The sequence below is a fragment of the Bombina bombina genome, chromosome 4, assembly GCF_027579735.1.
Source record: "Bombina bombina isolate aBomBom1 chromosome 4, aBomBom1.pri, whole genome shotgun sequence".
NCBI classification, from domain to species: domain Eukaryota; kingdom Metazoa; phylum Chordata; class Amphibia; order Anura; family Bombinatoridae; genus Bombina; species Bombina bombina.
Window position 1 is genome coordinate 493664859 of NC_069502.1, and position 14683 is coordinate 493679541.

At 35.1% G+C, this 14683-nt stretch overlaps 1 protein-coding gene across 1 annotated transcript in view; it reads right to left on the reverse strand.

Annotated features, from left to right (window-relative positions):
- The window catches only part of LOC128656477 (collagen alpha-1(XXI) chain-like), a 788552-nt gene that overhangs the window by 49639 nt on the left and 724230 nt on the right, over positions 1-14683 (reverse strand). Inside the window, exons 20-21 of the mRNA XM_053710398.1 lie at positions 5071-5124; positions 4298-4351 (exon numbers count right to left, since the gene is read on the reverse strand). Of these exons, the coding sequence (XP_053566373.1) occupies positions 4298-4351; positions 5071-5124 (108 nt within the window). The remainder of the gene's footprint in view (positions 1-4297; positions 4352-5070; positions 5125-14683) is intronic.

Genomic DNA, 14683 nt, shown 5'->3' on the forward strand with positions numbered 1-14683 from the left:
GATAAGGCATACAGTGATCTTAAAAAATATATTTTAAACTGGATAATTATAGTTTTTGCAGAATTTGTGTATATTTGTTATTTTGCCAAATGATTAAGTAAACGTTTAAGGATATTAAATGGCAAAGTATTTATGTTAATAACAACATTTATGTATGCACTCAAAATTGAAAAGGCAGCAAAACAAGTGGAAAACATCAGGCAACCAATAGATTATATCAATATTCAAGGTAGTATTTATTTCAATATTAAATCCAGGAATTTTCTGTTTTCTATTTTATTAGTAGTAACTTAGTGATGATTTTGAACCCTTGCCTGCTTAGATAAAAGGTACCAACCCCCCCCATGTAAAATGCTGAACGTTTTGTGTGACAATCATTTTGCATGATGGTATGTCGACTGCATGCATTATTATTATTATTTTTTTAACTTCAGTGTATTTTTGCATTATGAAAACGAATCAGTGTTGGTGTCACTTGAGGATAAATGTATTATATTTGCTAGGGGACTAGGATAATCCTATCAAGATTTAAGTGAGGGTCTGTGAGAAACTGTCATTAAATTAGGATGTAGATATAGAGGGTTAATGAGCAATTTAGCAAAGTTGGAGGGCCGGATTATATTTGTCTATGGTAGCTGTATTTATATCAAATACACAATAAGAGAGTTGAGCATGATTGTTTTATGATAAAGTGCAGTTCTGTGCTTGTATTAGCCTTGGTGGGACAGGGGTTGTCAGTAATTGCAGCTTTTAATTTGTTGGTAGTAGGTATAAATTACAATGCTGGCTATTTTAAACCACCCTTTAGAGAAATGTGCTTGTTCCATTTCAGCAACTTGTTCTGAGCTCTGCTGGTGAGATTGCAGATCTTTAGCATGGGAGTCTTATGTGATTCACCTCAAATGTCCTCACTGAGAAATCAGGAATTAGAAGATTGCAGAGTCTGTGACTAATATAGGAAATTGATGTTCATTTTTTTTGTAGCTACAATTCCTGCACTGTCTAAAGTGCACCCCCAAAATGTATGCATATGATCTATCCTACAAGATGTATGTGCATATAAAGATTAATTAAATCCCAAGAAAACAACAAATTCAGCCTAAATCAAGACTTTCCCTTGTTCCTTTAAATTAACCCTCACTGCATTATCCTGAGGTTAACAGCTGACAAGTAAATAAGTAAATGTTCATACATTTTTGGGATGTGACACTATTTTGCTTCCTTTTAACAATTTATTATTTAGAGGCTATTCCACCCACAACGTACTCATTCACTGCAAAAGAACTGGCTTGATGCACTGTTTTTCCTGTCTGTGTGGTTGGGGTAATTTAGGGGTTTTCTTGAAATATATTTGCAGCAAACCTTAGAAATCTAAATTTTCATTATATATACACACTTACCCCTGAAGATGTGGGCTAATTTATCAATACTTTAGACTTTTATTTCAAATCCACTCAACTGAGAAATATATAAATAACACTGAGAATTGGAAAACATATTGTATAAACCAATGATGCTTAATTTGTCCTATAAACATTTTGGAAGTATCATATTGTGTTTTTATTAGGTTTATCAAATCATTAGTAATCTGAATATGCTACACGTGTGTGTGTGTGGGCTCTGTGTGTGTGTGTGGGCTCTGTGTGTGTGTGTGTGTGTGTGTGGGCTCTGTGTGTGTGGGCTGTGTGTGTGTGTGTGGGCTCTGTGTGTGTGTGTGTGTGTGTGTGTGTGGGCTCTGTGTGTGTGTGTGTGGGCTCTCTGTGAGTGTGGGGCTGTGTGTGTGTGCTCTCTGTGTGTGGGGCTGTGTGTTTACACCTCTGTATGTATATCTGTGTACCTGTGTATAGAAGTATCTCTGTGTGTGGCATCTCTGTAATGTTCTTGTTATCATAAGAAAACACACAAAAATAAGGTGGGGGCAGGGTTAGGGGCAGAGATTGGGCGGGGCTAGGGGCAGAGATTGGGTGGGGTTAGGACAGAGATTGGGCGGGGTTATGGGCGGAGATTGGGTGGGGTTGGAGGCGGGGATAACCTGCCTTGGGCCCCGCAATGGCTAGGGCCGGCCCTGAAGACAGTCATCATCAAGTGAAGAAAATATGGTGCAACAGTGACATTACCAAGAACTGGATGTCCCTCCAAAATTTATGAAAAGACGAGAAGCAACATTAAAGGAGCGGCAGGAATATCTGGCAAGTACTGGCTGTGTGGTACATGTGACAACAATCGCCCATATTCTTCATATGTCTGGGCTATGGGGTAGAGTGGCAAGACAGAGGCCTTTTCTTACAAAAAAAAACATCCAAGCCCGGCTAAATTTTGCAAAAACACATCTGAAGTTTCCCAAAAGCATGTTGCAAAAGGTGTTCTGGTGTGATGAAACCGAAGTTGAACTTTTTGGCCATAATTCCAAAAAGGACAAACACACTGTATATCACCAAAAGAACACCATACCCACAGTGAAGCATGGTGGTGTCAGCATCATGCTTTGGGGCTGTTTTTCATCAGCTGGAACTGGGACCTTAGTCAAGGTAGAGGGAATAATAAACAGTTCCAAATACCAGACAATATTGGCACAAAACCTTTCTGCTTCTGCTAGAAAGCTGAACATGAAGAGGAACTTCATCTTTCAGCATGACAACGACCCAAAGCATACATCCAAATCAACAAAGGAATGGCTTCACCAGAAGAAGTTTAAAGTTTTGGGTTGGCCCAGCCAGAGCCCAGACCTGAATCCAATTCAAAATCTGTGGGTTGTTCTGAAGAGGGCTATGCACAGGAGATGCCCTCGCATTCTGACAGATTTAGAGTGTTTTTGCAAAGAAGAGTGGGCAAATCTTGCCGAGTCAAGATGTGCCATGCTGAAAAACTCATACCCAAAAAGACTGAGTGCTGTAATAAAATCAAAAGGTGCTTCAATAAAGTATTAGTTTAAGGGTGTTCAACCATATTTTAGTTTTTTATTTCCCTTTACCTAAAAGATTTCAGTTTGTTTTTCAATTGAGTTGTACAGTTTATAGGTCACATTAAAGGTGGAAAAAGTTCTGAAATGATTTATCTTTGTCTAATTTTTTTACATCACAGAAACCTGACATTTTAACAGGGGTGTGTAGACTTTTTATATCCACTGTATAAGGTAATCACATAGGTAAAAGTATGTTAATATAACTGTGTTGTTCTGGAGTAGAATTATTTATTAATAATAATAATAATAATAATAATAATAATAATAAGATTGTGATCAAGGAAAAAATTATAAATACCAAGCAATGTTCAGAAAATGTTATATGTCAAAATTGTGATCAGCCCCTAAATGACAAATACATAAATTAAGAAGTGCTAAAGAGTGAGTTCCACGGCAATATATAAGTGTTGTGCTGTGGTAGCCCTGAGCACATTTTCCACACCCACGCTCCTCTACCCATTTTATATCATTTTGTATGATTAAATTGAAATTGGAGATGTTGGAGAGACTCTGAGTGACTTAATCATATTGATTTTTTTCTACCAAAGATCATTTCAAAATAACATATGCTACTCCCTCAAAAGTCGCCACTGTAGGCCAGAACAAAGAAAAACACACCTGTGGAGTGCCATAATTCAATTTTGGGATACATCCCCTAACACTAAAAAAAGAGATGAGATGTAAGACTAATTAAACTTGGCAAAAGCAACGATAAATTATTTAAATCTATTGTGTTTGATGATTATTTACAATGTCTTCTTTACTGGCTAGAGAATACTGCTATACTTATTTGTATAGATTGGGAAATTATATGCTTCATTTGTATAGATTGGGCATTATATGCTTATTTGTATAGATTGGGCATTATATGCTTATTTGTATAGATTGGGCATTATATGCTTCATGATTTCATATATTTTAGTGTGTATAGATTTTAGTTTTAACATTTTAATTTGTTCTCTTCCAATCAATTATAAGAGTCGCATAAAATTATTAACCCTAACCTCACCAACATTGTTCTTTTTTCATGCCATTACATATGATGACGATCACACCGGCTTGCTATGAAACTCCAGTACGATATCATCAGAGTATATAATGAACTGAGGTAAAATTTGTAATATACCGAATTTATAGGTGTTTGTGTTATATTATAAGTATATATATTTTTTAATTTTTTTGTAGAGCTAAAAAGAAGTGACGATATAATTTAATTGCACTAACAAAACATATTAATACAGATGTCATGAAGAAGAGGTTTATTTTTCTCTGTTTGCAAAATCATTACAATGTAAATGTGTTAGGGAATCCTGGATGTTATGATATAAGCTTTACCTTAATTCCTACAGACCCAGCTTTTCCTGGTATTCCAGAGTCCCCCTTATTTCCCTATCAGGAGTGAGAAAATGTTTACTTAATAATAGTTATATTACATAAAAAATAAACAAGTTTAAAATACAAATTCTTGCATATTGATAAAGTGTGTCATTTAATATTTACAAATAAAGATTAATTCATAACATTAATAACATAACATTAATTCTGGTAATAAGGAAAATACCAATATATTACTGAACTAAGACCTAGATTACAAGTGGAGTGTAACTGATAATGATCAGCCTGTTATTTTGTGATGGGCCCTGCATAATCAGTAATGTTTGATCAGGTATTACAAGCACAAAGCAGTAGAAACGTGCACATTGCTCTTCTATTATAAGTTGACAAATAAGATATGGCCTTGCCCTTAATTAATGCTTTTGAATAACAACTTTTATCTCTTGCAATTATGTATTCAAACAACAGCTTAAAATGTTGAACAAAAAAATTAAATCTCATGGGCTTTGTGGATTTACATCCTTGAATAATGTTAGTGCAGTTCCTCAAAGAAATCTGTTGCCCGAGGGAAATCGCTGTCCCACATGAGAACTGTATCTCACCCTACTAGGTCTTTTGCAGTACATTTTAACCATCCACTTGTAACAACATCCCACAAATGCAAGTGGTATTGAAGTGCAATATATTGCGTGCCCATGGTGTTAACACTCAATACTTGTAATAAAGGCTTAAATATTTATAAAACAAGAAAATGTTTAATGTAGCTTTTATACCTTAGGTCCAGCTGCTCCAGGTGGGCCCATTAATCCTTCTTGACCCATTATTCCCTAAATGGTAAACAATACAGGACAAGGTATGATAAAAGAAAATAATGTTTACCACATATGGCCATTATTCAACAAACATTTCATAATTGTTATGGAAGTAAAACTTTTTACTATGGAGTTTATGTATGAAAAGTATTGGAGACAAAATACTCTTAGTAATTTTGTCTCTTGAGTGCCAGAAAAAGGAGCAATATATTGCTTCATTATCCGGTACAGTCCTCTGTTGAAGCTGAAACATTAATGTCATAAATAAATCAAAATACAAAACAATCCATTATTCTGTCAGTTAATGAGTTAAAAGGACACTAAACCTAAATTTTTTCTTTCATGATTCAGGTAGAGAAAACCCATTTTAAACAACATTCCAATTTACTTTGATTATCTACATTATTGCATTCTTTAGATACAGCTACTGTGCCTATCTAGATATGCTTTTCAGCAAAGGATATCAAAAGAATGAAGCATATTAGATAATAGAAGTAAATTAAAAAGCTGTTTAAAATTGCATACTCTTTCTAAATCAAGAAAGAAAAGAATTGGGTTTCATGTCCCTTTAACGCAATGCTTTTAAATGTTTTTGTAAGGGTGATACATTAAAGAGACATAAAAGTACATTTTTAAAAGTATGACAACAGTGTATTTCAAATTTAAAAGAAGATGTGTTTTTGCAATATTCACACAGTTGCAAAAATGTATCTAGTACCTCATGAGCATACAGCAGCATATGGTGTGCATGTGTATGCCTATCTTTATAAATATATATATATATATATATATATATATATATATATATATATATATATAATATGTATGTAATATAAACAAACGTCTAGATTACGAGTTTTGAGCGATATAGGGAAATTAATAAACGCAACAAAAGTGGCGTTATTTAAACCCCTATAGCGCAGCCATTACAAGTTTTAAAAAACATGGCTTGTGCGGGCGATATGGTGCTTTTAAGCTCCATACCGCACCAAAAACAAGCGCTGTTTTGACGTCAAAAACATCAATGGGGAGAGCATGTCAGAAAAAAGTCTAACACCTGCGATCGCAGAAAGAAAAGCTCTGTAACGCAGCCACATTGATGTCTATGGGGAAAATAAAAGTTACGTTTAAACCTAACACCCTAACATAAACCCCACGTCTAAACACCCCTAATCTGCTGCCCCTGACATCACTGACGCCTTCCTACAGTTATTAACCCCTAATCTGCTGCTTCCGATATCGCCGCCACTATACTAAAGTTATTAACCCCTATGCCGCCGCACCCCAACATCGCCGCCACTATATTAAAGTTAATAACCCCGCTTCCGCTGCTCCCTAACATCGCCGCAACTAAATAAAGTTATTAACCCCTAAACCTCTGGCCTCCCACATCTCTACCACTAAATAAACCTATTAACCCCTAAAACGCCAGCCTCCCACATTGCAACAACCTAAATTAAACTATTAACCCTACACCTACCCCTAAACCTAACCCTAACCCTACACCTAACCCTAATGTAACCCTAACCCAAACACCCCCTAACTTTAACATAATTCAAATAGATCTAAATAAAATTTACAATTATTAACTAAATAATACCTATTTCAAACTAAATACATACTTAAAATAAAGCCTAAGCTATCTACAATATAAGTAATAGTTATATTGTAGCTAGCTTAGGTTTTATTTTTATTTCACAGGTAAGTTTGTATTTATTTTAACTAGGTAGACTAGTTAGTAAATAGTTATTAACTATTTAATAACTACCTAGTTAAAATAAATACAAAATTACCTGTGAAATAAAACCTAAGCTACCTTACACTAAAACCTAAAATTACAAAAAATAAGAAAACCTACCATTACAAAAACAAAGAAATTATCCAAAAAAATAAATAAATTATATTATAAATAAAAAACACCCCAAAATAAAAAAGCCTAATCTAGAATAAACTATAAAAGGGCCCTTAAAAGGGTCTTTTGGGGGCCCTTAAAGGGGCCTTTGTAGGGCATTGCCCAAAGTTAAACAGCTCTTTTGCTACAAAAAAAATAAAAACACCCCCTAACAGTATACAAACCCCCACCCCCAAACTACCAAGGGCCCTTAAAAGGGCCTTTAGAGGGGCCTTTTATAGGGCATTGCCCTAAATTAAACAGCTCTTTTGCTACAAAAAAACCACAAGTCCTCATCCAAGCGGCGAGAAGTCTTCATCCAGGCGGCCTCTTCAATCTTCATCCAGGCGGCATCTTCTATCTTGATCCCGGCGGCACGGAGCGGGTCCAACCTGAAGACAACCGGCACAGAGCATCCTCTTCATACGGTCACCGCTGTACACTGAATCTTCAATGCAAGGTAAGCGATCCAAGATGCCGTCCCTTGCATTCCTATTGGCTGTAAAATTTGAATCAGCCAATAGGAATTAGAGCTGCTAAAATCCTATTGGCTGTTCAAATCAGCCAATAGGATTTAAGCAGCTCTCATTCTATTGGATGATGAATGGGTATGTAATAGAGCTAAATGCCCTTTTAAGGGCAATGCCCCTCCAAAATGCCCTTTTCAGGGCAATGGGTAGCTTAGGTTTTTGTTAGAGTTAAGTTTTTTATTTTGGGGGGTTGGTTGGGTGGTGGGTTTTACTGTTGGGGGTTCTTTGCATTTTTTTTTTTTACAGGTAAAAGAGCTGTTTAACTTAGGGCAATGTCCTACAAAAGGCCCTTTTAAGGGCTATTGGTAGTTTATTGTAGGCTAGGGTTTTTTTTTTTAATTTTCGGTGGGCTTTTTTATTTTGATAGGGCTATTAGAATAGGTATAATTCTTTTTTATTTTTGATAATTTCGTTTCATTTGCTATTTTTTGTAATTTAGTCTTTTTTATTTTTTGTATTTAGATCTTTTGTAATGTTAGGGTTTTTTAATGTGTAGTTTAGTTTTATTTAATTGGTAGTTAGTTTAATTTTAGTTTAATAATTATATTAGTTTAATTGTTAGTTTAAACTTATTTTTTTTAATTTGACAGGTAAATTTTAATTTAATTTAAGATAGTGAAATTGTTATTTTAATCTAAAGTTAGGGAGGCGTTATGATTAGGGGTTACTAGTTTAAATTAGTTTATTGTGATGTGGGGGGCATTCGGTTTAGGGGTTAATAGTTTACTTTAGTATATTTCGTTGTGGAGGGCTTGCGGTTTAGGGGTTAATAGGTTTATTATAGTGGTGGTGGTGAAGGGCTTAATAAATTTAGTAAAGTGGGGGGGAATGTGGGCGGATGTCAGATTAGGGGCTAATAATATTTCATTAGTGTTTGCGATGCGGGAGGGCGGTGGTTTAGGGGTTAATAAGTTTATTATAATGGTGACAATGTCGGGGAGCGGCGGAATAGGGGTTAATAGTTTTTTTAGTAGCAGTGATGTCGGGAGCGGCAGATTAGGGGTTAATAACTTTAATATAGTATTTGCAATGCGGCAGGGCATCGGTTTGGGGTTAATAGGTAGTTTATGGGTGTTAGTATACTTTGTAGCAGTTTAGTTATGAGTTTTATGTTACAGATTTGTAGCATAAAACTCATAGCTACTGCTTTTAGATGACGGTACGGATCTTGTTGTTTTAGGCTGTAATGCAGTTTTTTTAGCCAGAACGCATAACTCGTAATGGCAGCGCTATGGAAATCCCATGAAAAACGTAATTTTTAAGAGTGCGGTACTGACGTTGCGTTACAGGCTAAAAGGCTTGCAGTACACCAATACTGACAAGACTTGTAATGGCTGAGTTAGAGAAAATTATGCGCTATGGCCCATAACGCTGCTATTTAAATCATAACGCTCAACTCGTAATCTAGCTGTATGTTTAGGATTGACATACTGTAGGTATCAAAGCTGACAACCAGACTTTCAAAAAGTTCTGCCAATACAAAAAAAGAAAGAATAAAAAAAAATTACGTTGTGAGAGGTGCCAGAAGTAGTTAAGTGTCTCAAACAAGTTTGGGAGTCTTCCAAGATGACATTAAACTCACTTAAATCTAGTCTACATCAATAATAGTTTGACATTGTGTATGATATCATCTCTTATATATCAAGGAAGAAACATTTAGCAAGATTACGAGTTTTGCGGTACGGCTATACTGCTGAAAAATTGGCCATTACGCACAGAATATGCAGGTCTCCCGTATTACAAGTTGCGGCGGTACGGCTATACTGATAGCATTTTAGCCTTTACGCAACTCTCGTTTATGCACTCAAGAAATGGCTTTTAAATGCGGGATTTACAGTGCCTGTATCAAAGGTTGTGCGGTCCGGCTATAATGCTAGCGTTATAGCTTATAGCGCCGCGATCCATTCCGCTATCTGAGACCAGTAGTTATGGATTTCGCGTATACTATATAAAATCTATTAACCCCTAATCCGCCACCCACCCACATCGCCAACTCTAAAATAAAGTATTAACCCCTAAACCGCCATCCCCCGCATCACAAATACTATAATAAACCTATTAACCCCTAAACTGCTGCCCACCCACATCACTACTACTATAATAAACCTATTAACTCCTAAACCGCCACCCCCACATCGTTACTACTATAATAAACCTATTAACCCCTAAACCACGGTCCCCCACATCACTACTACTATAATAAACCTATTAACCCCTAAACCACTGGCCCCCCACATTACAACACATTAAACCTAACTATCCCCTATACTTTAAATGAAATATACAATATAACTTTCTTAAAATAAATAAAAACCTGTGAAATAAAAAAAATCATAACTAAACTATAAATAACATTTAATTAAATAAAATAAAATAAAACTAAAAAAACCTAAATCACAAAATTAAAAAACCTAACACTACGAAAAAAATAAAAAAATCTAACATTACCCAAAAAAACAACACTAAAATTACTAAAAATAAAAAAACACTTAGATTATAAAAAATACTAAATGAAATTATCCAAAATAATAATAATGAAACCTAATCTAATAGCCCTACAAAAACAAAAAAGCCACCCCAAAATAAAAACACCCCCTAACCTAACAATAAACTACCAATAGCACTTAAACAGCTCTTTTACCTACAAAAATTACAAATCCCCCCTAAAACTAAACCCCCAAAATAAAAAACCTAAGTTTAAAAAAACCTAAGCTACCCATTGCCCCTAAAGGTGCATTTGTATGGGCAATGCCTTAAAAGGGCATTCCCCTCTTTTGTACCCATTAAAATAAAAAATCACTAATCTAAAAAAAACCCACCCAAAACAACCCCAAAAAACCTAAACACTAATCTCCAAAAATTTGCTCACTGTTCCTGAAGTCCGGAAGTCCAGGCTGAGCAAAGTCTTCATCCAGGTGGTGAAGATCTTCTTCCAGGGTGGCAACATCTTCTATCTCCTTCCCGGAGGTGCGGAGAACAGCCAATCGGATTTAAGCAGCTCTCATCCTATTGACTGATTTGAATATTTCAGCCGATAAGAATGCAACAGTACTTCAATATAAAAGGAGTACCTTGCATTCAAGCTTCAGTGTGCGGCGGACAATTGCATGAAGAGGAGGATCCATGTCACTGAAGACCGTCACTGCTGAAGAGGACCATCGCTCTAGATGACAACCAGCGCTCCGGATCTGTGCAAAAGCCGAAGACCACTCCGCACCTCCGGGAAGAAGACAGAAGATGTTCTTTAACTTACTTACTTATTAAAGGCTATTGGTAGTTTATTGTTAGGTTAGGGGTGTTTTCAATTTAGTATGGCTTTTTTGTTTTTATAGGGCTTTTAGATTAGGTTTAATTTTTATTACTTTGGATAATTTAGTTTGTTATTTTTCGTACTTTAGTGTTTTTTATTTTTGTAATTTAGTCTTTTTTATTTTGTGTATTTAAATCGTTTGTCATTTTTTTTGTTAGGATTTTTTTAATGTGTAGTTTAGTTTTATTTAATTGGTAGTTAGTTTAATTTTATTTTAATAATTATATTAGTTTAAAGGGACACTGAACCCAAATTTTTTGTTTTGGGATTCAGATAGAGCATGCAATTTTAAGCAACTTTCTAATTTACTCCTATTATCAAATTGTCTTCATTCTCTTGGTATCTTTATTTGAAATGCAAGAATGTAAGTTTAGATGCCGGCCCATTGTTGGTGAACAACCTGGGTTGTTTTTGCTGATTGGTGGATACATTCCTCCACCAATAAACAAGTGCTTTCCATGGTCCTGAACCAAAAAAATAGCTTAGATGCATTCTTTTTCAAATAAAGAAAGCAAGAGAATGAAGAAAAATTGATAATAGGAGTAAATTAGAAAGTTGCTTAAAAGTGCATGCTCTATCTGAAGCACAAAAGAAAAAATTTGGGTTCAGTTTCCCTTTAATTGTTAGTTTAAACTTATTTTTTTTAATTTGACAGGTAAGTTTTAATTTAATTTAAGATAGGGAATCTGTAATCTTAGTGTTTTTTATTTTTTGCAATTGTAGTGGGGGGTTTGGGTAATGTTAGATTTTTAAAAAAATTTGTAGCAATAGTTTTTTTTTAATTTTGTAATTTAGGTTTTTTTATTTTTAGTTTATTTTATTTTCTTAAAATAGTTATGTTAGGTTTATTTATAGTTTAATCTTAGTTTTTTTATTTTACAGGTAAGTTTTTATTTATTTTAATATAGTTATATTATACATTTAATTTAAAGTATAGGGGATAGTTAGGTTTAGGGGTTAATAGTTTTATTATTGTAGTAGCAATGTGGGTGGCCGGCGGTTTAGGGTTTAATAGTTTTATTATAATAGTAGCGATGTAGGAGGGCCAGTGGTTTAGGGGTTAATAGTTTTATTATAGTAGTAGCAATGTGGGGGGTGGCAGTTTAGGGGTTAATAGTTGTATTATAGTAGTAGTGATGTGGGGGGATGGCAGTTTAGGGGTTAATAGTTTTATTATAGTAGTAGCGATGTGGGGGGGCCAGAGGTTTAGGGGTTTATAGGTTTATTTAGGTGTTAACAATGTGGGAGGCGGTGGTTTATGGGTTAATTACTTTTAGTGTCAGCGATGTTGGGGGATGGCGGATTAGGGGTATTTAGACTAGGGGTTTATGTTAGGGTGTTAGGTTTTTACATAACCTTCTTTTAGCTATGTGGGGGGCGGTGGTTTAGGGGTTAATCCCTTTATTTAGTGTCGGCGATGTTGGGGGATGGTGGATTAGGGGTATTTAGACCAGGGGGTTTTGTTAGGGTGTTAGGTTTTTACATAATCTTTTTTTCCCCATAGACATTAATGGGTATTGCGTTACGGCCATTTTTTTCACTTTCTCTCCATTGATGTCTATGGGGGAAAATGTTCATGAGCACGTCAAGTCAGGCCTTGACTTTTGTGCGGTATGGAGCTTATCGCACCGTATCGCACAACAACAAAGAAGGTTTTTCAGTAACTTGTAATGGCAGCACTATGGAGACTGCAATACCGCTCATTGTTTTGTGTTATTTACGCACCCGGTTTAGCACACAACTTGTAATCTTGGTGATTAATACTTAGCAAAAATCGGTCTATATGGGTCTTATTGAACAAAGGAAGACTAAGACCTTTCAATACTGGAACAAGTAAAGCACATGGTATAGCAATTTACATCATAAATCAAAAGGTATAAAACAAAATGAACAGTTCACATGTAGGGGCTCCATTTATACATATATACATATAAACACATACATATATTGCATACATTCATATACATACATATTAATATGTAGTGCAATCATGGTGAAAACTAGGCTCTATTGAAGTCTATAGGGAAAACTTAAACTGCGATCAAATGTGTTTTTTGAGTGCAAGGACGCGTTATTTGCACTTCCCAATCATAATCTTGTGCTCAGTAGCGCACAAGAATATAACAAAATTGAGTACAGATTTAATGTTTGTGGAAGCGCAAATATGTGTTTAACTAATAATCTAGTCTATAGAGTGGAATAAGAATCTATTGTTATATATGGGTGCCACTCTTTCCACTGAGGGTTCATATGCTCCATCATAAGAATGTAAATGCCATAAAAAGTCCCCTAAAAAAAGAAATCACCACATAAAGAGCCAACCTTCTATAATAACATAAACCACACATCCTAAATAATCCTAATATGAATGAGAGAATTAGGGATATCATCTTCTAAATAGAAGACAGGGAAATGCCAAAGGAATTGGAATAATTTGTCTAAAGAGTAACTTGGAGGCTGTTCTGGGATGTAAAAGGGACACACATCCCAAATGAAACATTAAAATGTTTTCTACCGAGGACACTATCAGGTTATCTCCATGGCAACAGCAATCCTCTAACGTAACAGTGATCTGAAACATATGTATAAGGAATAAAATCATGGAAGATAATGTAGCTCCTCTCTTTAATGTGTTAAAGTATTTTCTTATTGAACTATTAAATAGAATATTTTCTTTTTGCAATATTGCTTGAATATAACAAAAGGGTTTAACACCACCAAATGGGTAAAACTCATGAACAATGATTGGTGTATAAGCAATTATGTTTCCCTCGCTGCACCTGTAAATAGCCATGGAGAGAACAATGGTTTTGCACAGGTTATTTTTTTATTCTAATCAAATTTGAATCCAGGGGGCCGAATTATCATTGTGCGAGCGGACATGATCCGGTATTGCGGATCATGTCTGCTGCACATTGATAAATGCCAACAGCACACACTCTCTATATTTATCATTGCACCAGCAGTTCTTGTAAACTGCTGGTGCAATGCCGCCCCCTGCAGATTTGCGGCCAATTGACCGCTAGCAGGGGGTCAATCAACCTGATCGTATTCAATCTGGCTAATTTCTGGCGATGTCTGACCGCCACCTCAGAGCAGGCGGACAGGTTATGGAGCAGCGGTCTTTAGCATCAAGCTCCATATGGCCCCTAAAACTACAAAAGCCAACCAAAAGTTTCTAGAAAGGTAAATACAATAAAGCATTGCCATGAGAGCAGAGTAAAAACTAATGCTACTTAAAGGGACATTAAACCCAATTTTTTTCTTTCATGATTCAGATAGAGAATACCATTTTAAACAACTTTCTAATTTACTTATATTATTTAATTTGCTTCATTCTCTTGATATTCTTTCCTGAAAAGCATTTCTAGATATGCTCAGTAGCTTCTGATTGGTGGCTGCACATAGATGCCTCATGTGATTGGCTCACCAATGTGCATTGCTATTTCTTTAACAAAGGATATCTAAAGAGTGCAGCAAATTAGATAATAGAAGTAAATTGGAATGTTGTTTAAAATTGTATTCTCTATCTGAATCATGAAAGAAAAATTTAGGGTTTAGTGGCCCTTTAAAGTAAATAAGGATTTCAAATCCTTAAAAAAATTAGAACATCAAAGAGAGATGGGAATCAATGCACACCAGTTGTTATTTTAGACAAAATAAAACCATATTAAATAAATGCATTTAATGTAAAATATTATAATCTATGCTGTTTGAAGAGATTGCATATACTTTGTATATTTTTAACCTTTAATTAGTTGTCTATTGTAACTAAATACAGGAACTGTGTTCTTTAAAGTATCTGTTAATCCTCTGGTTTTACTTTTTCTTTAGAAAATGTTC